General features: G+C 52.1%; 2 protein-coding genes across 5 annotated transcripts in view; one reads left to right on the forward strand and one right to left on the reverse strand.

The window, feature by feature from the left end:
* Positions 1–25,367, forward strand: part of FUNDC2 (FUN14 domain containing 2) — a 162,210-nt gene that overhangs the window by 26,508 nt on the left and 110,335 nt on the right. The window lies entirely within an intron of this gene.
* Positions 1–25,367, reverse strand: part of DRP2 (dystrophin related protein 2) — a 35,036-nt gene that overhangs the window by 6,398 nt on the left and 3,271 nt on the right. Inside the window, exons 1-12 of one of the 4 annotated variants that reach the window (XM_057429631.1) lie at positions 18,650–19,092; positions 11,335–11,488; positions 6,414–6,547; positions 5,475–5,631; positions 4,771–4,891; positions 4,060–4,328; positions 3,429–3,575; positions 2,866–2,944; positions 1,715–1,775; positions 1,276–1,337; positions 961–1,035; positions 63–264 (exon numbers count right to left, since the gene is read on the reverse strand). In XM_057429631.1, coding sequence (XP_057285614.1) covers positions 63–264; positions 961–1,035; positions 1,276–1,337; positions 1,715–1,775; positions 2,866–2,944; positions 3,429–3,575; positions 4,060–4,328; positions 4,771–4,891; positions 5,475–5,631; positions 6,414–6,547; positions 11,335–11,442 — 1,415 coding nt within the window. In that variant the 5' untranslated portion in view covers positions 11,443–11,488; positions 18,650–19,092. Of the gene's footprint in view, positions 1–62; positions 265–960; positions 1,036–1,275; positions 1,338–1,714; positions 1,776–2,865; positions 2,945–3,428; positions 3,576–4,059; positions 4,329–4,770; positions 4,892–5,474; positions 5,632–6,413; positions 6,548–11,334; positions 11,489–18,649; positions 19,093–25,367 lie in introns of those variants that run through there. The other 3 variants (XM_057429628.1, XM_057429629.1, XM_057429632.1) reach the window with 3 other exon arrangements.

A 25,367-nucleotide genomic window follows, 5' to 3' on the forward strand; every position in this document is an offset into this window, starting at 1 on the left:
CAGCACCGGGGTTTCCTTCCGAGCACGGCAGCCCCGCAGCACAGGGGGATGCAGACCGGTACCTGTCGAAGACATTCAGCAGCCAGTTGAGGCTCATGTCCACACAGAGCGGCACGTTGACCAGGATGCCCCGCTCCTCCTCCAGCCTCTCATAGAGGGCGGTCAGGCAGTGGATGACCTCCACCACGTCCATCGCTCGGTCGCTGGGCTGCAGGTCGTGCTCATTGAAGATTTCCAAGGCTGTGGCCAGGGTCACCATATCCACTGTGCAGAAAGCATGGGCAGCAGGATCAGAGACAGAGAGGGAAACAGGAGAGGTGAGAGGCAAGAAAAGGGAGAGGCAGCCCTGTCCTGAGCGGTGTAAGACCCGCTGTGATGGGGGAGATGCTGGCAGGATGGGCATAGCTCCCAGGATTGCTGTTACCCATAAACCCCTCCCAAAATACCCACATAGAATCATAGAAGGGTTTGGAAAGGACCTTAAAGCTCATCCAGCTCCAGCCCCCTGCCACTGGCGGGGACACCTTTTAACTTGAGTTTTACCTACGTAAGTGAGGTTTACTGGTTCCCTTCCTGTTCTTTAACTAATGGAGCTCTCCCTGCCCCTGCCAGCAAGGTTGGTTTCTGCTCCCAGTTACATCCATGGCTTCTCTTAGAGCTCCTGGGTGAGCCCCTGCCTGATCCTACAACTTTGTAACTCGGAGCTGGACCACTTTGTTCTCAAATACCTTTGCCTAACACCTGCCCTTGAGGCATTTCCACCCTAAACCTGCAAAGAAAGGCACTGGCACAGTGGATTTGCTCAGCTTCCCAGCCACGGCCTCATCTTCCTAGCGCTTCTTGCCTCAGCTACCTGTCCCCTGGTGGGCTCCTGCCTTTGATGTGCTGTTAAAAGCTTGTGTTAGTTTAATGCCTTTATCGAGTGAAACCCAGCAGGAGGAAAATTCTTCCAGCACTCACATCTCAAGGCTTTTTGTACCCGTCGCAGTTTCATAGCCGTCCGATACGCTGAGAACTTGATGTTGTTCAAATCCGCTGCAATAACACAGGAAAAGAATGGAACTGCAGCTCCACATCCTCATCTCCAGGGCAATGAGCGGCAGCTGCAGGTCCCAGGCACCAGCCCCACCAGCAGAAGCAGAGTGTGTGGCAGAAGGAGAGGCAGAACCTGGTAGGGGGGTGCTCCCCATTGCTTTGAGGGCCCCTGTGCCACAGAGGGCTGGCGGGATCTCTCATAGCACCCCACACTGAATGGCTTTGTGGCAGGCTCCTTACCCAACGTCTGGTACAGCTCCGTCATCTTTGGGTGGTCCCAGCATGTCGTCTGGGCCTGGTGGCTGGAAGGGAAATAGAAGGAAGCCAAAAGTCAAACTGGGAATTAAGCAGCTGCTTAATCAAGTAGATTGACAAAGGGACCCAGCCAGCCCCAGGAGTGAGTCCCCCAGTGCCTGCAGATGCTGGGGCTGCTGCACCCCCAGTGAGCACTCCGCAGCCGCAGCAGCATGCAGGATGCCCACAGGATGATACCTCCACTTGCTACCAGCCCCCCACTCCTTCCAGCCGTTGTTCCCCCTCCTCTGGGGCACCTCTGCAGACAGGGAAAACCTGGTTTTCAGTGCTCAGAGCAGCCTGCTCACTGCCTTCCTCTCCTCATTGGCCTGCAGTTCCTGTTCCCACTGGACCAGAGCAAACCGCTGGCTGGGAGCACACTCACTTGATGTAGTATGGCACTTTGTTGGGGGAAATGGCTCGCTCCCAGGGGACCTGCACAGAGGCTGCAAGGAGAGAGACACAGATCTCAGACCAACGCCAAACGATCCTTTAGGCTGATGCTGTTTCTGGTGAAAGCCCAGCAGGACCTTGTCAGCGGGCAGGTGCCTCTGAAGAGGCTCTGCCTTCCCAGATCACCAACTGGGGGTCCTGGAGAAGATGCTACCTCTAAGAGACACAAGACTGCTGGTCTTGTTAGAGGCATCTTGCCTTTCTTGGATGGGCTCCAAGTCTTGCTGAGCTCAGAACTCAGCAAGAGACACTTCATGATGCTTTTGATGGTCCCCAAGGCAATGCTGTGGTCACCAGTGGGAGCTGGGCACACATGCAGCGCTGCCTGTTATGGCCAGGCTTGGGCACCCACAGCATCTGCTGTTCCCATTACTCATGCTATGTGTGTCAGCTGCAGTATCTCAGGAAGATGAGGACTCATTCCATACCAGTTGCCTGCCACCCTATGTTTGTTATCTAGAGGATGAAAGCCCTTTTATCACCCTCAGCTATTTTCCCTTGTCACAGGCAGCTTATCAATTCCAGCAACTGGGAAAGTTGTTCTTACTTTCAGATAGGCAGACATGGTCTGCATACAAACACAGGCCAACAGACCCCACTGATACCTGGAGACCCTGCAGGGCTCAGTATTTCCAAGGGTGGACTCTACAACCTGCTACCCGTTCTTTGCAGATCTGAGAGCCATCAGCAGCTCAGACCTGCGGGAACAGCATCCCTCTGCCTCACCATGTGAATGAAAGCCTCCTTAACATGCACATTCTTGGCCTCCAAATGATTAATACCTGTTGTCTGCCTACCCGATCTCTGAGGCTGGCACAGTCACAGCATCATCTGGGAGCTGCATTCTGAAGGGGAACCATGCTCATGTCCCACCCTTGGTCCCACAAGGTGAGGCTGCACAATGCTAACTCGGGGAGATGCTTCCTGCTCTGGTTCCTGTGCAACAGGCACTGAGCCCTTTCCTAGCTGTGCGTGGGCTCAGCAACAGGGCTCTGCACCACATTCTCCTGTGCCACAGCCCATGCTGAGCCACCCTGCAGAGGCAGCCTCAAGGTGGGCAGCCAGGAGGACCCACTCACGTACAGGAGAGGAAGTGCTGGGAGCCTGGTCCAAAGTCCCGGTGGGCATCTTGGAGCTGCTTCAGGCGTTCGTTTATGGAGGCCTGAAGAATGGGACAGAACTCAGTGGCAGCCCGTCATGCTTGTGGATGGACTCAGACATGCCTCAGCATGCAGGTCCTCTTCCTTCCTCACCTGCCTTGGTATCTGCATTCCCCACTCTGCTCAGCCCTCTACACGTCCTCCCACAGACTGAGGCAGCACAAGCCACATCTCCAGCTCACCTGTATCCATATCTTGACAGATATCAAAGCAGCCACAGTTGGTGCTGACTCATCCCCATCAGATCCTGATTCTCCTCAGACCATCCTTGTTCCTCCCATTTCCTTTTCCTGCTCAAGACCTCTATAGATTTACCAGCACTTTTCCTCACACCGAATTGATGCTCTCCTTCTGGGAACACCAGCTATGCCATCCCCGCTATGCCAAGCCTTACTTATCATCCCTGAAGCTCAGCAGCAACAGCCCTTCCCCAGCATCCTCCCACCTGTGGTTTATTTGCAGTGCTTGATCCTGACTCCTTCCCACCTGCAGCTGCTTCCAGCGTGTGTTGATCTGCTCCAGGGTACGGGAATTCTCCATGGATAGGTGGACATCTGAGATGGCAAGCTGGTGCGCAAGATCATTGACCACTTTCACCCCATCCTTCATGGGGGAGAGCTCCTCTTTGAACAGCTGGAGCCCCGTGCCCAGGGCAACAGGCACAGAGCAGGGCAAGAAGGAAAAGAAGCAGGAGAGCAATCAGGACTTGGATCTGATTCCTGTGTACAAGCTAGGGTGGGCAAGTGGCTGTCAGGACACTGCTGTACCGCAGAGTACCTCAGCAGAGGAAAACCAAACCAAACCCAGCCAGGCTGGGGATAACTCACATCGATTGAGAAGTGGAATATAAGCAATAGCTCGCCTATGCTGAGCCACTGTACTGTGTAAGGCCTGCGCCCTGACAAGATGCTCTGCACAGCCAATTGCTTGGACATTGTGGGACAAATCCACCCTCACAAAGCTAAGGAGCTGTCAAAGGGAGGACCTGCCCCCTGAGACCCCAAGTAATGAGGCTGCATTGGGCTGAGCAGTCAGGAAAGGCAACGCTGCCCTCCTGGAAAGCAGCATCTCATCACCTCTGTGGTGAAGGCTGGAGCCTTCTCAGAGCCAGAAGTACCTTGGTCGACTGGATGTGCTCTGGCAAGGAGTCAATGAAGAGGTCCCCAATGGGTTCCCAGGTTTCGTGCACGCTTTCAGCCTGGTCCAGTGTAGTGCTGAGCTCCTCCATGGCCCCTTTAATCTCCAGGAGCTGCTCCAGTGTCCGTTCGATGTGTCGGTGCTGGTCCACGCAGCGTGCTGTGAGCTTCTCCCACAGCTCGCTGGCCACATTCGCCTGCTTCCAGACAAAGCGGCTGATGTTCTGGATGCGGTGCCGGGGAGACACATCTGTGACCAGAGAGAAAAGTGAGGGCTCAGCCCAAAGGAGAGTGGGCAAGAGATGGAGGGAGGGAGGGCAGGGAAAAGGGAGATTAAATAAACCTAAGGAGAACTGGGAAGAGGGAGGGAAACCAAGTGATAATAGGATCCATCTCTGCACCAGCTCCTCAAAAACCTACCCCAGAGCACATCTGATACCTCCCAATGAGGTGTACCCATCATGGCCTCTATCAACAGCCTCTGCCTTTGTCTAGGACAGAAGCACTGCTCTCTGCCAGCCTGTCCTTCGGCCAGAGGGTTGGGAGCAGCCCGGTGCATGATGGCATGAGGCAGAGCACTGATGGGCCACTTTGTGCCACGCCAACCACTTGCCACTTCCACTCCATCCTCTTCAGTCCAACCCAGGAGGAGCTGTGCTATGGGAGAAGAAGGAAAGGGGCCCTCCACAGACCTTTGCTTTCTGAAGCTGGTTCTTCTAATTCCTCAAACGGATGCTGGGAAAGGAAAGCCTGTGCTGACTCCAGGACAGAGTAAATGTATGGTCCCCGAGACTTCACTTCTTCCATGAAAGCCTGAGGAGCAGAGCACAGAGAGCAGGCTCAGCTGGGGAGAATGGACAGCCAAGTGCTGCAGTGATTTATTCCCTCCAGAACCCAGACCTCACTGGAGACATGGCGAGGAATTAACAGAGAAGTATTGCTGCAGTCTGGGGAAGGAATGACCACCTGCAAGAAGGTGGCTCCTGCAGAGGTCTGCACTGCAGCTCTGCTGGAGTGGGGCGGCAGAACAGTGAGCTCAGGAGGGTTTGTTGAGCCAGGGCTATGCAAAATGAAATGCTTTATTGATGATGCTTTCATAGGCACTGCTTGGAGACTCTCCTTATGCAGCAAGAGCATGGTCACGCAAACATTCATCCCAGCAGCTGTTCCTCTGCTGGAGGAGCAAGGGGGGGGGGACCAGCAGGATGTGCCAAAGCAGCACATCAGCCAGGGGCAGATGGCTTCAGAGACAGGCTGGTTTGGGATGTCACCTCCTCAGCCTGAGGGGCTCATGTCTGTGGGCACTGGCAGTGACATGAGGCAGGGGTCCCAGTGCCATGGGACCTGTAGCTCATCACGGCAGTGACTGGTGGCAGGGGAGGCGCGAGGCACGTACCGCGTGGGTCTCCTTCTCCTGCTGCACCAGGACGACGTCCCCCCGCAGGGGCAGCTGTGCCGAGAGCTCCTCATCCTTCTGCCCCAGCCAGTCTATGATCTCCTGGAGAGGCACCTGCAGCTTCCCACTGTGGTCAGAAAAGGCCTCCAGCCGAGCCCTGGCAGCAGAGCAAGGACAGCAGGACAGCGGTCAGATGGACAGGAAAGGAGCAGGCTCCCTGGGGAAGCACAGCACCGCAGCTGGGGTGATCTCAGGACACACACGACCCCACCAGGGACGGTGCATGACCCTCGGTGAGCACAGACACTGCACCACCAGCTAGGGTGAAGCATGGAGGCATTGGGGAGAGGAAACTCTTAAGGCTGTTCCCTGGATTCCAGAGCAAGGGACAGAGTGACTGCATTTGCCTGTGGGTCGGGGCTGTGCTCTAGCGCAGGGGGCTTGGCTCAGCATCTACATGACTGGGCAGCTTCCAGGAGCTTTGCATTAAGGCAGGAGACAATTAACATGCCCCAGTTAAAGGCTGCGTTGTCCTGGCTCTGGAGCTGCAACCTCTGGTGGCCTGGAAGTCATGTTCCCCCTGTGCAGTGGAGGTGGCTCTCAGCAAAGGGACAAGTGCAGTGGAGATGGCAGCAAGGCAATGGGGCAGAAACAGACAAGACAGCAGCAGCAGCAGATGGAGAAGGCAGAGGAAAGCAAGAGCAGGAGCTTAGGAGGGGAGGGAGAAGAGGATGGGATGGGCGGAAATGGAGGGGATGCTTTTCAGCACAAGGAGGAAGACCCAGGTTTGTGGACAAGAGGGGAAACCAAGCCAAGGTCACTGTGAACTCGTGTGGCTCATCAAGCAAACGGGTTCAAGCCCTCCTGCCAGGCACCTGCAGCAGGCAGCGCTGGGAGGCCAGCCCAGCCCTGGGCTTGGCTCCGGGCAGGAACTCTTACCGCAGGCTGTGGGATTTCTTCTTGATCTCGTTCCAGCAAAGATTCATCTCCAGAGGGGCCCGGGGCCCTGCAGCACCACTCACAGCCCAGGGGGTTACACACGAGGGTCCTGCACCATCCTGTGAGGCTTCAACCTGGGCAGAAACAGAACCAGGCTGCATCCAGAGAGCGCTGGCCTATGCTTATGGCACTTGCCTGGGGACACCTACCCCGTTCATTCCTGACCCTGCCTGGATTTCCAACCTCAAGGGACTGCCCTGTTCCCAGAGGGGTCTGTGGAGGAAGGATGCAGTGCCAGCTCCAGCAGCACCAAGAGCAAAAGCTGAAGGAAGGGCTCAGTGTACATCTCTGCTCTGCAAGATCTTTGCTCATCATTTATCCAGCAATGAACTTATCTCACTGCTAGGGATTAAATCAGAGCTGCCTCTTGGGTGTCACAGTCCCTGCAGGACTAACAGTGATGTCTTCCCATGCCATACAGACTGCTGTGCCTTTGAGAAAAGGAAAGCACCATGGGTCCTGTTGTTCCTAGGACCAAGAGGACCAGCCAACCTCTTCTGCGCCATCTCCAGTACTGGGAGCTGCCACCTGCTCCTCTACAGAAGCACAAGGATATTCCCTGCCTGCACAGGAGATCTCAGATGCTGCTGATCCTCCACAGATGCTGCTTCTCCCTTGCAGCTCTCCAGAACGGGCAGTGGTGAGAAGGATGCTCTGAGCAGATGGCAGCAAACCGTAACCCAGCCCCACAATGGAAGCTCATCAGTGAGCCTGCAAAACCGGGTCTTGATCCCTGGACAACAAACCCTCAGGGGATGGGGCAGAAATCTTCCCCTAAGCCCGTAGCACTCTATCATGCTCCTGTTCATGATGCCAATGAAGACATCATTGTACTTGCTGGCAACAGCACCACAAGCCAGCAGGACAAGCAGCATCTCACACGGACTCAGTGAGTGAGGGGGGATTTCCTCTCCAAAAGCGCCAGTTGTGCAAAGCACAGGGACACATCTCATCTCCACAAGTGAGACATTGATGTGCTTTGTTAGGGAAACGGCAGCATTTCGATCTAATGCTACTTTGATAGTAGAGCTCATTTGTGATAATTATCCCCAGGTGATTAATCAGCCATAATTAACTGCATTAGCACTTTCTAAACAGCGCATACAACAGGCACCCCTTTGCCAGGGAAGGGCAGCTGCCGCTGGGGAAGAGCAGCAGCTCTTCCAAGGAAAATGTGCAGATACTTGTCCTGTCCAAGGGCTCCCAGAGATGACAAGGGGACAAACCCAGCTAAGCCAAGGAGAACAACAGGCAGGAGGAACCCACCAGACAAGGAGCTTGTCCTCACAGTTAAACCAATACCCCCTCCACAATAGCTCTCTCCCCAAGACTGGTTCTGAGTTTGTTTCATCGCAAACCACCTAACACCAGCCTGTTCTCTGCCTCGCCATCCTGCCACTCTGAGAGCATCAAGGAAACAGAGAAAACTGTGACCCACAGAGTTCACAGGAATCTTGGGGCCGTGAATAATAAACTGCTCCAGCTAAAACTGCTGCTTTCACATAGAAAAATCAATACCCTGCATAGGCACATCCTCCCGACCCTGAAGCAGGTTATCCTCACAGCACTGCCAGTGAACACCCAGCCCTCCCCTCTATCCCAGGGGAAACCAAAGGAGGGATCAGCTCTACCTGAGTGCAGGTGCACAGCTCAGCAAACAAAACGCCCTCCCAGCCTCATTTAAGAAGTTAAAAGCCCACCAAGCCTACAGCTCACAGACCATGCCCAGCAGATGAGCCAGTGACAGCGGCCAAGCATCTGCTCCCCTAGGACAAAGCCCCTTCAAGCGAGCAGAGGGGAAAAGGAGTGCTTTCCCTCCGAGCATCCCTGAAGCATCCCTTCCCCAGAGCCCCGGCAGCCGCATTCCCGCTCCACCCTTGGACACGATTCCAGGCTCACCTACCTGTGCTTCGCCTCAGATCCGCCGCAGGGCCGCTCAGCTCCCTTGGGAGAGCGGGCATCACCTCCCACCCCTCCGGGTGCTGCCAGGCAGCACCCGGCAGGGAAGGAGACGGGCACAGTGCGCTCAGCAGAGCAGCCCGAGCACTGACCCCCCAGGAATGTGGAGGGGGGCGGCAGCTCCTCGCAGCCAGCCTCAATCCCAGCTTTGTCTGGTGGCATTCCAGCAGCCTCCAACCTGCCTTAACCCCTCTGCTGCCACCGGGGCTGCCTGCAAAGCACGAAGGCGGCAGAGGTCTGCAGGGCATCCCAGGGTGGGAAAGCTCCGTGCAGGAAGCTGGCCCTGTACAGGTGGGGTGCTCCGGGAACTAGGGGAAATCCATCCCTGCGAGGGCATGGCAAAGGTGATGGTGGGGCTGGGATGGGGTGACAAGCGGAGACCTTGCCCTCAGGGGCTGGAGCACATGCAGGGCAGATGGGTTGTTCAACAGGGAAGAGATTGACCCAGGGAATGGTCCCCAGTGAGCTCTGGATGCCTGGGAGAGAAACAGTCACATTCTTGAGGCCCCAAAAGCTGAAGATGCCCTCCTTGCCCCCACATGTCCCAGCCCAGCGCTGGGTGCCAGCACAGATGTTTCTGCCTGCCTGGACTGGGTGCAAGTGGTTTGTTTTTGCCAGAAGGCTCTGGGCTGGCTCCTTGTGCCCCCCCCCCCCCCAGTCCTGACACCCAGCATTGTTCCCATGCTCTCCTCCACCTACGGGGAGGGAATCAAAAGCTCCCTCTATCTCTCCTTCTCTTCCCCTCCTTCCCTGCCTGCACATCTGGCAGCTGCTGTCCCTCCCTCCCTCTGGGACCACCACCAACCTCCTCTCCCACCACCTCCCAGGCTGGACTGATGGAGAACCAGCTCCCAGACTGGGGAAAGAGTCTCCAGCAAAGCCAGAACACAGCTAAGGATGGGATCCTTATTATCCTGGGCTGCATCAAAAGGAGCGTGACCAGCAGGTCGAAGGAGGTGATCCTGCCCCTCTACTCTGCTCTCGTGAGACCTCACCTGGAGCACTGTGTGCAGTTCTGGTGTCCTCAACATAAAAAGGACATGGAACTGTTGGAACAAGTCCAGAGGAGGCCACGAGGATGATCAGGGGCTGGAGCACCTCCTGTATGAAGACAGGCTGAGGAAGTTGGGGCTGTTCAGCCTGGAGAAGAGAAGGCTGCATGGAGACCTCAGAGCAACCTTCCAGAAGTTTAAATTGGATATAAGGAAGAAGTTCCTTACTGTGAGGGTGGTGAGGCACTGGAATGGGTTGCCCAGGGAAGTTGTGAATGCTCCATCCCTGGCGGTGTTCAAGGTCAGGTTGGACAGAGCCTTGGGTGACCTGGTTTAGTGTGAGGTGTCCCTGCCCATGGCAGGGGGTTGGAAATAGATGATCTTAAGGTCCTTTCCAACCCAAACCACTCTGTGATTCTATCTCTGCAGCCTGCAGGGAGCTTTCAGGGCAAGCAAAGACAAGAGGAGAGGGCTGTTTCCTGGCAACACCTTCACCTGTGAGCAGGAGGGCACTGCAGACCCTTTGCATGAGTTGGGCTGTCACTAACACTGCAGGAGCCAGCAGGCACATGGTGCACAGCACCCAACACACCAATGCCCACACAGCACAAAGCCAGGCTCAGGCAGGGACTGGGGGAAACCTGTGCTGGATATGACCTGAGCTGAGGCTGTCTGCACCCTCCCTGTGTGCCGCTGCCTTGCTGGTGGGTCCCACAGGATGTTCTGCACCAGCTCCCCTCACCCAGCAGGCCCCATAGGGTTCTGATCCCATCATTAGAGGCTTGGACTGCTCATGCTGCTCAGGAGGGCATTTGCTCCTCTTGTTCCATCCCGTTCCTTTCTCGCTTCATCTGCTGGGCCGTTCATTAACCACCCATGCACTGGCCTGGTAGCAGCTCTCCAACACAGGGCAAATAAGCCCTGGCTCAGCTACCAAGAGCCTGCCCCAGCTGCAAGCCTCATCCTTACACACTGGAGCCACTCCAGAGACAGCTCTGCCTCCCTCCTGCAGACCCCTGCTGCTCTCTGGGGCAGGATGAATCCATGCTGATGGAAGCCAGCGAGGAGCCCCAGCCTCAGCCTTTGCTCTTCATGTTTGAAGCACAACGAAGGAAAAGAGGCAGAGCCAGGCCCCTCATTCCCCCTGGAGCAACACTGCCAGCGCCCAAGGAGAACTTGGGCTCCATCCATCAGTCTCTTGTCAGGCGAGAGGTACCCTGGGCAGCAGCTACAGGCAGCAAAGGGGAAGCCATGCTCCAGCATTCCCCCAGCCTTGCTGTCCTGGGTGACCCAGAGCAAGGTGCTCAGCCAGCGTGTGGCTGCTCAGTGCGGAGCACGGGCAACTCTGCAGACACTCACAGAGCACCTTCCCCTTCCCCTCCCTCCCCTCTGCGCTGCCCTTCACCCAGGGACCTTCACCTCCCTGCCTGCCTTTGGTGAGGAGCCTGGGCTGGCTCGGGGACCAGCAGTGTGAGCACCCACTCGCCATTCCTCAAGACATTAGACCAGAAGGAGGTCAGATTCCTCCTCTGCACACAGTGTTTGCCAGGGGCTTATTTCCAAGCTGTTCTCTGCAACCAGGGAAGTGAGAAACCTACATTTTCAGCAGAAGCTGATGCTCTCCCAGACATCCAGGAAAAGAACAAACCCAACAAAGAGCTGCAAACAGTGGCCTCTTCCTCTTCATTTTGAAGGAGGCTTGAAATGCAGCTCTGCAGGTTGCCTCTCTTCCTCTACTTTGGGAAATGCTTGGCAGCCAAAATGCTTGAGGAGAGCCAATGCTCTCATTAAGTGCGAGCAGATGGGGGCCTGGAGTCAGCAGCTTTCCCTTACATCAGGAACAGAGGTCCCAGTTTGCTCCACTTATACTGGCAACCACTGCAAGGAAGGCTCCCAGACCCAGCTCTTACCTGAGACAGCACACGGGCAGTGCTGCTGTGCTGTACCTGCTCTGTGTCGTGCCACTCAGGACATTGTGGGAGGGCATAGGGCCATTCCTGCATCACCAAGGGCTGCATCAGAACCGATGTTCATGGGGACGGAGACAGCTCTGGGCACGAGCACCTGAAAAGCAGCGTCAGAGTCCCAGGGTCAGCTTGCACCTCCTCATGGAGCTGACCCCCTCCCCTTTGTGCTGCCTTCACAAAGCCTAAAGGATGCTTTTCCTTAATACATTTGTACTAACGTTGCAGTCTTTTTAAATGTCCAGCTCTTTTATGTGCATCCAGTTACACAATCGGCGGTGATTGGATTTGGTGTCAGCCAGTCCCACATTGCAGTTTTAAAAGGGTTGGGTTGCTTGAACTACAGGAGATACCCAGGGTTTAATGGAAGAGGGGAGAGGGGATCTCACTGCCATCACCACTGTCCTGGTTTCAGCTGGGAGCGTTAATTTGCTTCCTAGTAGCTGCTATAGTACTGTGGGGCTTTTTTAATCCAGGACAACCACTTATGTGGAGACAAAACAGACACATTTACATAACAAACAATATTTTCAAACACGTCATTTTTTCCTTTTATGTTCAGAAGGAAAACTGCCTGGAGCTGCACAGTCCCCATGCGTGCATCTCACACTGTCATCATCGGCCTTGTTAGGAGTTTGAGCTCATTATAAAACTCTCTTTTAACTCCATTGGTAGAATTGTCTCACCCAAGAAGCCCCTTAGCTGTGGCCCCTTGTCTGTTCTATGGATGGGAAACACGACCTTTGGTCACAGTGCTGCTTTTTGTGGTGTTTGGACTCTGAATAAAGTTAACAGTGATTTAACCCACTGCCAGCATCACCCCAGCGGTACAGAAAACCATAAGACAATAAAGCCCAGAGAAAACGGTGCAAGATATTTACGTGAATCTGGCAAATCACAATCCCTCAACTCTACATCTGGCCAGTGGCAGCGCTGTGAAAGGAGCTAAGCACCAGCATGTTCATGGCAGGATGAAAGCAGTGTCTACCATGCAGGGCTTTGCCCAGCCAGACTCAGCACATGTGATTTGCTCATCTGACCTCATGAGTGATGCTCTGAATACTGTGCCTGTGATGGGTCACGGGGCGGTGCTGAGTGACTGAGCTATCTCCTGCCCAACACACTGCCTAACCTGGTGACTGTCACCTGGCTCCACAGCCAGACTCCTGTCCAAGAGGAGATGGGGCTGCTTCCAAGGCACACATGGAGCAATACTGCTGGAAGAAGGTCGCCGGCTCCTTCATACCCACTTGGACCAGCTGAGAAGCCTCCTGCTTGTCCCTGGCAGGGCAGGAGCAGGCAGCGTGTCCTGCAGTCACACTGAGAAAGCCTCAGGCCATGGTGCACATTGCCCATCTCTCACCTTGTCATATCCCTCACTCCCCTGCCTGAGCTTTCGCTGCCTCTCCCCCTCCATTACACACATTAAGAGCACAGCTTATCCTGTTACGGGTGGTTTTAATCCCTGAGCAGTCTGAACAGCCATAATTCTCTCCCTCTCCAGCAGAACAGCCTGTGTTGAGCTCTCCAACAACATGTTGTTAATCCAAGTCTGGTCTCCTACCCCTCCTGCCCATTGGCGAGATGAACATCGCAGGCTGTGCAATGCAGCACGCTTGCTCTGCTCCTTCCCCATGCAGGCACATGAACAGTTATAGATTCCAGGGTCTTCAAAGCCCTCCACCCTCATGGGGCAGCTCCAAGGGCACAGGGGATGATTTCTGTCTTCGACAGCCGGTAACACCGTGTCCTATTCCTTCAATGCTCATGCTATTTGGGGTCCGAGCTGAGCCTGATGCTCCAAACGACCTCTAGATGAGGCTCAACCCAGCAGAGGTACAATTCTCAGGGCATGAAAAGTCACTCGAAGCCTCCATCAGAGGAATGCCATTGGTGTCCAGCACCACACACAGTGGCAAAAGAGGACATTTGATGGGAGAGAGACAGACAACCAGGCACGGCTGCAAGCAAACCACCAGCTACCTATGATCCCTTGCCAAATTCCCTGCTATTACAGGAGCCAGCTCTTGATCTCCTCTGCCACGGCACACAAAACAGCTCCAGCTCTTGCACTGCTATTTCAGTGCTTCAGTACAGCCCCGTGTCTGGGCACTGCAGCATGGGGATGGACCTTTTGTGGGTGCTTCCCAGCTATTGCCTGGTGCATACAGCTGCCAAGAACAGGACCTGTGATCCGCCTTGCTTCTCCCAAGGCAGCTTTCCCCTCTGCACTCTGCTCTAGGTTGGTGCTGGAGACCCAACGAGCTACAGCCAAGGGACAACATCAAGCACATAAAGATGAGAGTGCTGGCAGCTAAAACTGCCATCCCTGCAGGCTGACACAAGCCTGTGCTTGAAAAGGAGTTGAAAGCAGTGCCATCAGGTTGAAAGCCAGGTGATCCCCTGTCACGTTTCTGTGCAAGCAGTTAAAACCTCAGGGCCCATGTGAGCACAAGGAGGAGGACATCACAAGGAGCAGTCTTAGAGTGACCACAGAGCAGGCACTGAGGCATTACACCCATACAATGGAGGCAGCAAGAAGTGAAACCTTTCCCAGTGGTGTCCCTCACATGGTCTTTGCTGGAGGTTCCCACTCCAGGCCCGAAGGTGATCTCCTCAGAAGAGTCTAATCCCTCGTTGCAAGGTGCTGGTTTGCACTGTCCCACATGGAAAGCACCCAACTCTTGCCTCTGCTCCCATTACACCTTAGGAAACAAAGCATTAGACATTTCACAGCGCTGTGTTACGGCTCCCACTTTAATAACCAGGACACAACTGGAGACCACAATGATCCCCTGCTTGAAAAGTAAGAAAGCCAAAGCCCTTGCTGTTGCATTTCAACAGCTGAATGCTTTAGCGGGCATTAGGGTGCATTCAAAAGAAAGCAGTTGCCTTTTTCCTCTTCCTACCCGAGCTGTACCTGTTACTAATTCAGCACTGGAGACCCGGGCTCTGCTTTCCAGCCAGTCTGACAAATGCAGCTGGAATGGCCATTGCCCATCCTGCTTCAGCTCTACCACACAAGTCAGTGCTCTGCTCAGTGCCCTCTGCTTTCTTCCTACAGTCCCACTGTAGCAGCAGCACTGGCTGGTTGGAGAGGCAGCGCCCACGTGTATGGGTTATGCCCCATCTCTTCTCCATCCCGCCCAGCAGGAAGGCGGCAGCTCCCCACCAGTGCACATCCTGCATGGGGTATTTCTGCTGGTTCACTGCCTTTGGTTAAAATCCTCCTGATACAAGCCCTCCCAAACACCAAGGGGATCCACACTGCAGCTGACCTGCATCGCTAAAGGTAACCCGAGGGACCTGCAACAGAAGTCCAATGTTGGATGTTGAATTTCCAGCTCTCTACCGCATGTAACAGCGGCAAATACAACATTTAGGTCAAGAGGTCTCTCGATCACAAGGTTTATGCTTTGAATTGCTGATTTCCCCCAAAACGTTCTTTCCAGGCGGAAACTTTCCACTTCAGATCTTGGCCTATAAGGCAAAAATACGGCAGCGCTCTAAGGAAAGGCAGCTTAGCCTTTGTCCCCACGAGGGGAATGGAAATACAAACACATTCCCTGCTGCTAGAAATGTTAATGGCTTTGTTGTTGTTTAACTTCCTGTACAAGAGAAGCTAAAGCTCAGTGTGTTCCGTGTCCTTTAAGGGGAAAGGTGGGAGGCTTGTGGATATTTCAAAGTTCAGCTCCAGTGTAAATGCTTACAACGGGAGCATTCCCAAGCTGGCAGACAGCGGGACTCCCTCAACAGCACAATAGCACATCCTGTCCCAGCAAAAATGGTATCCTACACATGTTGAGTAAATAGTTTGAGCCTGGGACTGAGGGCCAGCAGACCTATTTCCCAAGACCCCATTAGGTCAAGGTTTGTCAAGAGAGAAGGAAGAGAAGACTTTGTCCCACTGGGACCAAGCATACAAACAACACAACCCTCTTGGAGCACGGGCCCTTGGTCTCCATCTCTTTACAAACCAGGAGTAGATACTCAAATGCAGGTTCTCGATTGCTCCCGTGTGCAAGGAAAGGGGAACAGGGCTATCAGCAACCTTCCCCATCAGTGGGGATTTACAACCCTGTCATCCCAGGGCTAAAAACCCCAGATGCCAAAGCTGCAGCTGGACCTCACACTGCACTGTCTCCTACGTGCCAGGTCCCCTCGTTCATCACAATGAAAGGTCCTTCAGTTAAGCAGCTCTCCTTAAGATGCGACATAAAACCTTTGCTGTATCTGGTAGGGAGCAAGTGGCACAGGAGGTGCCCCATTCACTTTGGGTGGGTGATGTGGGGCACTCACACCGAATGAGCTGCATTCTTAAATGACCACTTAGACATCATTTTAGCTCTATGGATAGAGAGGTGCCACAGAAGCAGCATCTCTCCCACTGGCTCTTTCACTTGCCATTTTCCAAGCAAAAGAATAGGCAGCTGCACACAAAAACTGAAGCTGAAAGATGCCACCAGTCAGCCTTGCAGCAGGAACCTGGGACGATGATGTGCCCAGCTAACCAGGTGAGTGTGGGTGCACAGCCCCAGCACGGCCATGCAGAACCGGCTGCTCCTTGCTCTGCTTAAAAATAACCCGTGGGAATTCATTTAGGAAGGCTGCAATGTAAATGTCTGTCACAAGTTGCAGGCTCCCAGCTGGGTTTTAAGCTGCTCTCTCCAAAACTCACTTTGCAAGCGGATTCTTCCCATCCTTTCCCCTCCTCTTTCCATTAGAGAAGTACTGCAGATAATTACCTGAGCACCTTGAGGACCCAGCTGCAAGCACAAAGCCCTGCTGTGCTGGACAGGAGCTGCTGTCTGATAGATCTGACAGACAAAAGGAGCAAACATCTTCCAGTCTTCCAAAAGGGACAGTGGAAAGGGGGGAATAACCTGGTTATTAAGTGAAAGAAGGTTGCAGCAGCCGTAAAAACTGAACCCCGTTCTTCAGGTTCAGTTGTAATCCTGAAACCTGCCCATTCAAACCCACTAAAAACCTCGAGTTTTGTCTTTGTCTTTCTCCTCCAAGAAGCTGAACTTTTCCTTCCCTGTTGCTAGAGGCAGGAAACGAGCCTTGCTGCACTGTGGAAAACACATCACCCATTTGCCACCCTATATAACTGATGAGCAGCAGTGGGAAGAACCCACCCGTCTCAGAGATAGCCGAGGTAGCGCTGTCCTAACTCTTGGCTTTCTTGATGCTTCGTTCCTCGTTCTCAGTGTCAAACTGACATCTCTTTCTCTGTACTGAATGTTCTGCCTTGCCCACGACAAGCTTGTCTTTATAATAACCTCCCTGTCAAAGCATGGGGTTTCCCTGGCCTTCTGAAGCCATGCATTTTATAAGCAGGCTGTGTGCCACATGAAGTCACATTTCCTTTCCTTTCTTGAGATGTATCAGAGCGAGCTTTTTCTTATGCTAAGGGAAGCAGAAAAGGAAAACAGGATGGGGCTATTTTGGCTCAGTTCCGAAAAGCTCAGTTTCACCTTTATACACCTGTGAAAATGAGGGGGTTTTGAAGTCTGGATTCTGTCTTGGTTTAGGAGACTTAAAATTCCTCTTCTATCATCCAGCCTTGAATATACTTCTCAAAGTAGGATTACGGTCAGAAGTTCACCATATGCCTCCAGAACTCAGGGCTTTTGTTCGTACCCATTCATTTAATCCCCTCCCTATCTCACCGTGTTTGGTTTTAGAGTCACTCCGACCTGAGCAAACCCATTCATGGTTGCAGTCCTGGCCACTTTCAGCGAGTTGGATTGATCCAGCTCGGGTACCAATCCAGACAGAGCCGGTCCTCATCTTAATTACTTCAGTTAACAAAGAGGACCTGAACACAGCATCACATCACAGCACCCACTCCAACACTTTCCCACCCCAGCGCTCCAGACACCCGTGTTCCTGGGCCCAGTGCTGCGAACCAAGATAGTTTGGAATCACATGTCTATAGTCCAGTCCCTTCCCAAAGGGCCAGCACACGCTGCTTGTCACCAGAGCCCTGCCTGGCCCATTCCTGCAGCAGAGGAGAAAGCAGCTTTGAGCACAGGGAGCAGGCAGGGGAGGATGTGAGACGGCACCGGAGCCACGGCAGGCACACAGCTGGAAAACCAGGAACGCTCCCAGCATGACTGAGACTTGTAGCTGGGAGTCCTCACAGGGCAGGGTGCTGTGGTCGGGCAGCCAAGGCCAATAAAGAGAGCAACCACACAAGGACTCTCCTGGCTCCAGAGAGGTCGGTGAGCAGCAGGAAGGAAGGTGTGAAGGGCCTGGGGTAAGGGCGCAGGGAACACGCAGGCTGATAAGGATTGTACTGGAATTTGGGGTTTCAGGGCTAAATTAAACCCCAAACAAGCGTCGGTTTGTCCCTCACACAGCCCTGCACTTAAAGGTAACTGCCCACCCATGCAGGGTGTGGAGCAATCTCAGCACTGAGACCCCATGGGTAGGATGCTGGCAATACCAGCAGTGCAGCCCCCTCCCTGCCATGCCAGAGGGAAGACTGAAGGGAACGGGATGGCCTGGGAACCAGTAATAACCTGTCCTGCAACACAGCACTGAACCCTGGGGAAGCACTGCCCTGCCTGGCACGGAGAGGGAGGGAGGCTGCTGAGCCCTGGGGAGCAGGAGAGGTCCTGCGCTTCCTGCAGGTGGTTCTGCAGCCAGGCACATCAAGGGGAAGGTCAGCGGTGGCAATGTGAGGCCTTGAGAGAGGAGGAGGATGAGCATGAGCAAGTGAAAGGGATTGGGGAGAAGCTGGGGGAGGGGAGGGCAGACCAGACACAAAGGAGCAAGGCTGGACTGGGAAAGGTAGGGAATGGAAAGGGCAGACTGGGGCTAGAGTCTGATCCCAGCTTATACTCGGGTCCCTGCCTTGTCCTGCTGTCTGATCCTCCCAGGAGGATGCTGGAAGGCCACCACACACCCTCCCCAGAGCTCAGAGTGAATAAGCCTCCAGTGTGCAAAGAATCAAAGCCGGTGAAATCGGGATGCTGGTTACTATTGTTTGCCTTGGGAATCCGCATCACTTACTGCTTCCCAGCCTCTCCCTTGTGGAAGCAGCCTTGTCCAGGTCTCTCGTTCCCGCTGTCTCCCCCCGATACCCTTCTATTCTTCTCTGCAAGTTTCCTTGCCCGCACATACACAGTGTTACTGTGAAGGGATGCACACACACCCAAAGAGCGCATTTCCAAGGTTATCAATCTGTCAATACCTTCCCGTCTCCCAGCCCACCTAGGATCCGAGTGGGAAACGAATCCTAGTCATGGCCTACCTTCCGAGTCCACCAGGTCTGAGACGCGGGAGCAGCAGCCGCCGGGCTTCAGGAGCAGGGACTGGGGCTGCCTGTGAATCAGCAAAGGAGTCCCTGTGACAGGGATGCATGCTGAGGCTGGGCGCTGCTGCCTGCACGCTCCCTGCCTCTCCTCCTCCACCGACCGCGCTGCTGTGTTGCTATGCAATCACATCACCAGGAGTAACAGCATCCCTCCGAGCCTCCAAAGAGATACCCTTGACTCGGAAAACACAGGAGGAACAAGGACGATCCCACAAAGCGCCCGGCCCTTTGGAGGTCTCCTTGGCCAGCAATTGATCCAGTGGAGGGGAGGGAGAAGAGTGAAGAAGCAAAGACAGACACAGGAGGAGGAGACAAAACACACATGGAAAGGGAGAAAGAAAAGGGAGGGGGAGAGAAACAGAGATGCACAAAAGCACTGTGGTCTGACCTGCAGGGACCTGACACAGGCTGATGGGCTCAGACACGCTTCCCGCTGCTTGCTGACATCTCCCCGTTGCCTTTCAGGACTGGTGGCTCTCATTTTAGGTTAGATACGGCCATGCGTGTGCTGGAAAATGCCAGACGCATTCACCTCCTTTAATAACAATTCGGGTGTCTGGTGCATGCTTTAGTAATTTAGAAATAGCCTATTTAAAATTAAAGTTAAGGAGCAAAACAGGATAATAATTCCATTTTGGATATGCTTCCTATTCGTCTCAGGAAACAAGGATAAGTAAAGGAAGAGGCAGTTCTCCAAGCTGGGGAGAAATCCTGATCCAAGATCTTTTAAATGTCAAGGTATCCCACCTCAGTTAATGAAAAACAGAAGGATTTGAGCTCCTGCCTTGGCTCAGGACACGGGCAGCCCTGGAATTAGGAATTCAGTCCATACATAACAGTTTGCACTTGTTCAGGTTATTCCACCCGAGGATTTCAAACTGCTCAAGGTGCCAGTGATGTTATCAGACAAAAAGAAACAGATAAATGACTTGGTCAGAAAAAGGATTCAAATCTGATCCCAGCCCATGAGACCGCCTCACAGCCTCTCCTGAGCAACCTTTAATGAGCCCTCCTTTTCCCAGAGCTGACAGGCTGAAGATGTTCATTTCCTACTCATACACTCATGTTCTACAGGAACACCACCGCTGTTCCTAAAGGTTGCCTGCTTCCCTCCCTTTATTCCTCACAAACAGTAGGTCGGGTGTACCTCCATGCAGGTTCATTGCCAGTTTTGGGACCCTAAGAGCAAAGCTTTCTAATCCCACACCACTGTTGGAAGGTGGATGTGGGCAGATCAAAAGCTTTCTTAGGTCACCAATTTAAACCTGGAGAAAGAAGTCAAAATGTAGTTCATCTTCAGTAAAACACAAATTGAGGGAGCTCCCAAAACCAGTGTGCTCCCATGGTGGTACCCACTGACACTGAGGAACCCCTCCTTTCATCCTAGGTATGTGACCCAGGCTGATGCCAACCTCATGAAGTTTAACCATGCCAAGTGCAAGGTCCTACACCTGGGTCGGAGCAATCCCAGGCACAGCTACAGGTTGGGCAGAGAAGAGATTCAGAGCAGCCCTGAGGAGAAGGACTCGGGGGTGTTGGTCAATGAGAAACTGAACATGAGCCGGCTTCAGTGTGCGCTCGCAGCCCAGAAAGCAACCGTATCCTGGGCTGCATCAAAAGGAGCGTGACCAGCAGGTCAAAGGAGGTGATCCTGCCCCTCTGCTCTGCTCTCGTGAGACCTCACCTGGAGCATTGTGTGCAGTTCTGGTGTCCTCAACATAAAAAGGACATGGAACTGTTGGAACAAGTCCAGAGGAGGCCACGAGGATGGTCAGGGGCTGGAGCACCTCCTGTATGAAGACAGGCTGAGAATGTTGGGGCTGTTCAGCCTGGAGAAGAGAAGGCTGCGTGGAGACCTCATAGCAGCCTTCCAGCGTCTGAAGGGGGCCTATAGGGATGCTGGGGAGGGACTCTTCATTAGGGACTTTAGTGACAAGACAAGGGGTGACGGGTTAAAACTTAAACAGAGGAAGTTCAGATTGGATATAAGGAAGAAGTTCTTTACTGTGAGGGTGGTGAGGCACTGGAATGGGTTGCCCAGGGAGGTTGTGAATGCTCCATCCCTGGCAGTGTTCAAGACCAGGTTGGACAGAGCCTTGGGTGCCATGGTTTAGTGTGAGGTGTCCCTGCCCATGGCAGGGGGGGTGGAACTGGATGATCTTAAGGTCCTTTCCAACCCAAACTATTCTATGATTCTATGAATGAGGAGCAGGGCCTATCAGCACACAGTGATGTAAGATGCACAGAAACCTCAGGCACCTACACTGAAAGGAGCTTTTTAAATGAAGACCTCTTTATAGTTGGTTCCAAAAGGACTAATGCTGGGTACTTCAAGTACCAACCCAAGAACACACTCTCACTTCACATACCTTCCACTTTTAAAAGCTTCATCAATAGCTTCTGCTTCCACCACAGCTGTACTGATGCAACAAAACTCAGTCTGAAAAGCTGTATTTAGACCGAAAGAAAATCTGGATGGGAAGACAGAAACGAGCAGGGTCTCTGCTGGGCTATTTTTGTGCAGACACACACACATAAATAGTACACCCTGGGTTAAGTAAGGAGAAAAACAATGCTGGAAGGGATATCCAGCAACTCCAAACACACCGTTCTACAGAGGTAGATGACCAAATCCAATTGCAGCATGCATCTGTCACCAACAGCATCTATGAGGGACATGACAACATGAATAAACAGCGGGAGCACCTATCACGCCAAGTTGCACACGCACACGAGACAGACTTCAGCATGGAGACATGAACAGAGAGGATGAATCACAAAACCAGGGTGCTTTGCAGTACACGCATCCTCAATTATTGATAGTTTGGGGACAGTAAAACTCAGCAGGAGAAAATCTCCCGTGTCAGTTCAGCTTACAGAGTGAGACAAAGCAGAATCTCTGGTGAAAGAGCTGCTTCAGTGGCTGAGAGCATCTTCCCCAGTCTCCCAACACTTCCTGGTTTAAGGATATAATTAGGACAAACAGCTGAGCAATTCAGGACTCCGAGGAAATCAGGGAGAACAAACTCAGACTTGTGATAAACACAGCTTTTCACAGAGGAGCTGCACCTTTTTTAAGCGCATGGGATGGCTGAGGAGATAGGATGCTAAATTCCGTGTGCTTTGAGTTCTGAAGAGAGCCGAGTCCAAAAAACTTCCCAAGGGATTTCCAGAACCCAGCTTCCAGAAGCACGGTGGTACCGGCTGCTGCCTGCCTTCCCCTAACAGAACATTTCAGTGGCAAATATGCACCTTGCTAGCAAAACTCTCTCCACCTACCCAACAGGAACATCTCAGTATGCACAAAGCTAATACAGCGTACAGACCTACAACAGATAAAACTCAAGTCAGGTTTCAAAAGGCACGGGCACGATTTTGAAGTCGGATTCAGGTTTACACCAGAATCATTCCCTTTAATACCACTGAAGTTTACATCAGTTTAACTCATTGAAACAGCCTCCAGTTTACACTTGTGAAATCAGAACCAGCCCCACTGACCGAACACACGAAGACACAAAAGGAGGAATGCCCTCAATACAAACACCTTTGCTGAGAAGGACTGGTGAACGCTGTGCTCTATGGAGATGCACTATCAGTGTGTGGTCTGAAAACTTCAGAGTTAGAAGGGCTGTGTTTGGCCAAATCACTTGTAAGTGGAACACCCATAACACCAAGTACCTTGCATTACCAGCCAACAAGAAGATGAAATAAAGCCTAGCATTTGCATCTCCATCACAATACTTCTGGTGTGAGTACAGGTAACGGCTCCCACTTGTACTTTTTTGCTTCTCATAACCTCCCACCCAGTAACTTTCTCTTCTAAAAGAGTCCTTATTGCAGAGAACTGTTTCCCAAAATGCGCACACTCTCTCCCCTTCAAACACTGCAACTTCCCTCCTTTGAAATCTCATTTCTCCTGAAAGAGCAGGACCACCTTCCCTCTTGTTACCACCTCTTGGAAACTTTGCCTGATTCTTTCCCTTTCTAAGTAAAGCTCATTTTTTTCAGTGTATCCCAACTAAAGTAATTCAGAGAACGATGCCTTACCTAGGAGCCTAGAGCACGGATAGTGCCAGGAAGATTACAATTTACCAGTGTGGAATGAGTTCTCAGAAGTCCCTCATAATAGAGCAATAGCAAGGACACACACTGAGAATGCAAAGTGGCTTCAGGGAGCACAGTTTAAATTGATGTTCATACACCTGAATTTCAACTGGTATTCACATACTAAGTGCTGCAGCATTCTGTCAACCGACCTGTGATAAGGAACCAACACAATATTGTAAGCAGAGAAGCCCCTGGTGAAGCCTCATGGAGTTTGATGCCCAAACTAGTGCTGGAGAAGGACTTGGAGGTTGTGAAGTTCCATACATAAGGAAACAAGTCATTCATAGCCTAAACTAAACACCTAAACACATTCAAACACCTCGACCAAAGAACAGAGCTAAACACTGACTGAGATTATATATGAAAGTGCATCTCCTTGCTAAAAGGAGAATACAGGAAGAGACCCAATACCAACAGTATCCTTGTGGGTCCAGCTGCTGCAGAAGGGTTTGGTGAAAGGCTTTTGAGGCAGGGATAGATTCTTCCCAAGAATCCATGTTTCCCTGAAACACAGTGCTTCCTCATCTGGGTCTTGTCCCAATTGAAGTAACAGATGAGACAGAGTTCTCACAAGCCATCCATACCAAAATGACAGTTACTCAGTTTTGATGCAGGATCATTGGTCTCAGTGGTTATGCTGCGAAGGGAAAGCCAGAAGGAAGAGATCTCACACAAAGGGACAGACCTGCCCATCAATTCCAGTGTATTAGATAAGCAAGCACGTTTGCGAGCAAAGCACAAAAAGCCTCTTTTCAACAAGAAGGAATAAAACTAGAATTAGGGGCCCATTTACAGCCAGAGCAGAATCTAACAGTTGCTCAGATATTGTGTCATCCTGATGCCAAATAAATAACACCACCTCCTTTGCTAGCATCTGTAAGCATAAAAATCCCCCATGCACACTCTACCCCGCTGAAAGCATTTAGGAAAACAGCAGGACACTTACTAAAACCATGGACCGGGGGTGAGAGAGAAGAATGGGGAGAGAACACATACAAACAGGCACACTCAGAAACAGAATGAATCCCGCTTTTCATTTGTTCCTGCATAGGGATTGAAACGGTACCCTGGTGAGAAATAGGGACTACAGGGGAGAGAGCAGCAAGCACCAAAAGAAACAGGGGTGGGTGTCAAAAGAGTGTAAAAGAATTTGGGGGGGAGAGGGAGGGGAAAAAAAGAAAATAGAGAAAATGATAGAAAAGAAAGCAAAAGCAGCAGGGGAGAAGGCAGAGAGGCGGTTTTCAGGGCTGTTTATTCTTCAAAAGCTGTCAACACATTTACAATGTGCTCTCCATCCCCCTGCTTATTTACTGGGCTGTGCACACAAAGGAGCAGGAAAGCAATCACACAGGAGCTGCTGAAGATTCACTCAGACATAGAACAGAGGTGCCCTAAGAGAAAGGAAACTGCTTAGTGATCCGTGTACAGCAAACCAAGATGGGAATGCTACAGGCCTAGAGACTCAAGAGGGTTGGGAGAAAACCTGCAGCAAGCAGCCTCTCTCTGCAGAGAGCACACTCAAGACTTACAGGCAGCATGGATGCAAGTCAAACTGCATGGGGATAGAGCTGCATATGAAAATACATACGAGCAGCTTATCACTGAATTCTTTAAAGGAAGAGTCCAAATGATTTAGGCAGAGAATAAATGTGCATCTGTGGCAATTTGCGCATAAATCCAGTGCCTGAGGCTCGGGAGCTCAGCCACATTACAGTGGCTTAACATCCCATTACCCAGCCTGGGCTAGAACAGTCCATTTTGTGTTACATTGCTGGCAGGTACCACAGCTTGCCTGGTGCAAGCTCACTCATTAAGCTGTGGAATGGGATGATCATGTCTGAGCCCACACATCTCTGAATGCTGTCAAGGTTAAAGTAGTGTTTCGAGCCTGTGTAAGGCACCTGCAGCTTTTTTTAAAGCCCAACTGTGTCAGTTTCTGTCTGTGGTGAGCCTGAAAATGGAAATAAGATACCAAAATAATTAAGGTTGGGTTTGTTTTTTTAATCTTACCTTCTGCTATGCAGACATTTTACTCCTACAACACAGGAAACTGAGAGAAATGAAGCAGCATCACAAGACATGCGCTTCACTGAGCATTATTTATGTACTTCAATACCTCCCTTGCCAACTATAATTACCTGGGAGTAACTTGGGAAGGTCTAACAGCCAGGTACAGATCTCAGGAATCCTGCGCTGAAAACCACATCACCATATGCTAAAGTCATAAAAGACCTTCTACTCAAAAGCAAAGTTTAGTGAAATCAAGCCATCATGAGACTAAAATCACATTATGGCTTTTATACTAAAAGCCAGAATGAGGGAAACCCTTTAGCACAACATAAGCCATCTTTCCTGGAAAAAAAATACTTGGGAGCCATCATCAGACTAAAATCACGTTATGGCTTTTATTCTAAAAGCCATAATGAGGGGAACCCTTTAGTACAACATAAACCATCTTTCCTGGAAAAAAAATACTTGGAGACTTTGTTCTTTCAAGATACTCACCCTCCAGAGGAAGCCTATTACTGATGCCTGTTTTTCTTCACTC

Source organism: Pezoporus wallicus, unplaced genomic scaffold (genome assembly GCF_028554395.1).
Source record: "Pezoporus wallicus isolate ANWC-B61680 ecotype Strahan unplaced genomic scaffold, APGP_CSIRO_Pwel_v1 contig_14159, whole genome shotgun sequence".
NCBI lineage: Eukaryota > Metazoa > Chordata > Aves > Psittaciformes > Psittacidae > Pezoporus > Pezoporus wallicus.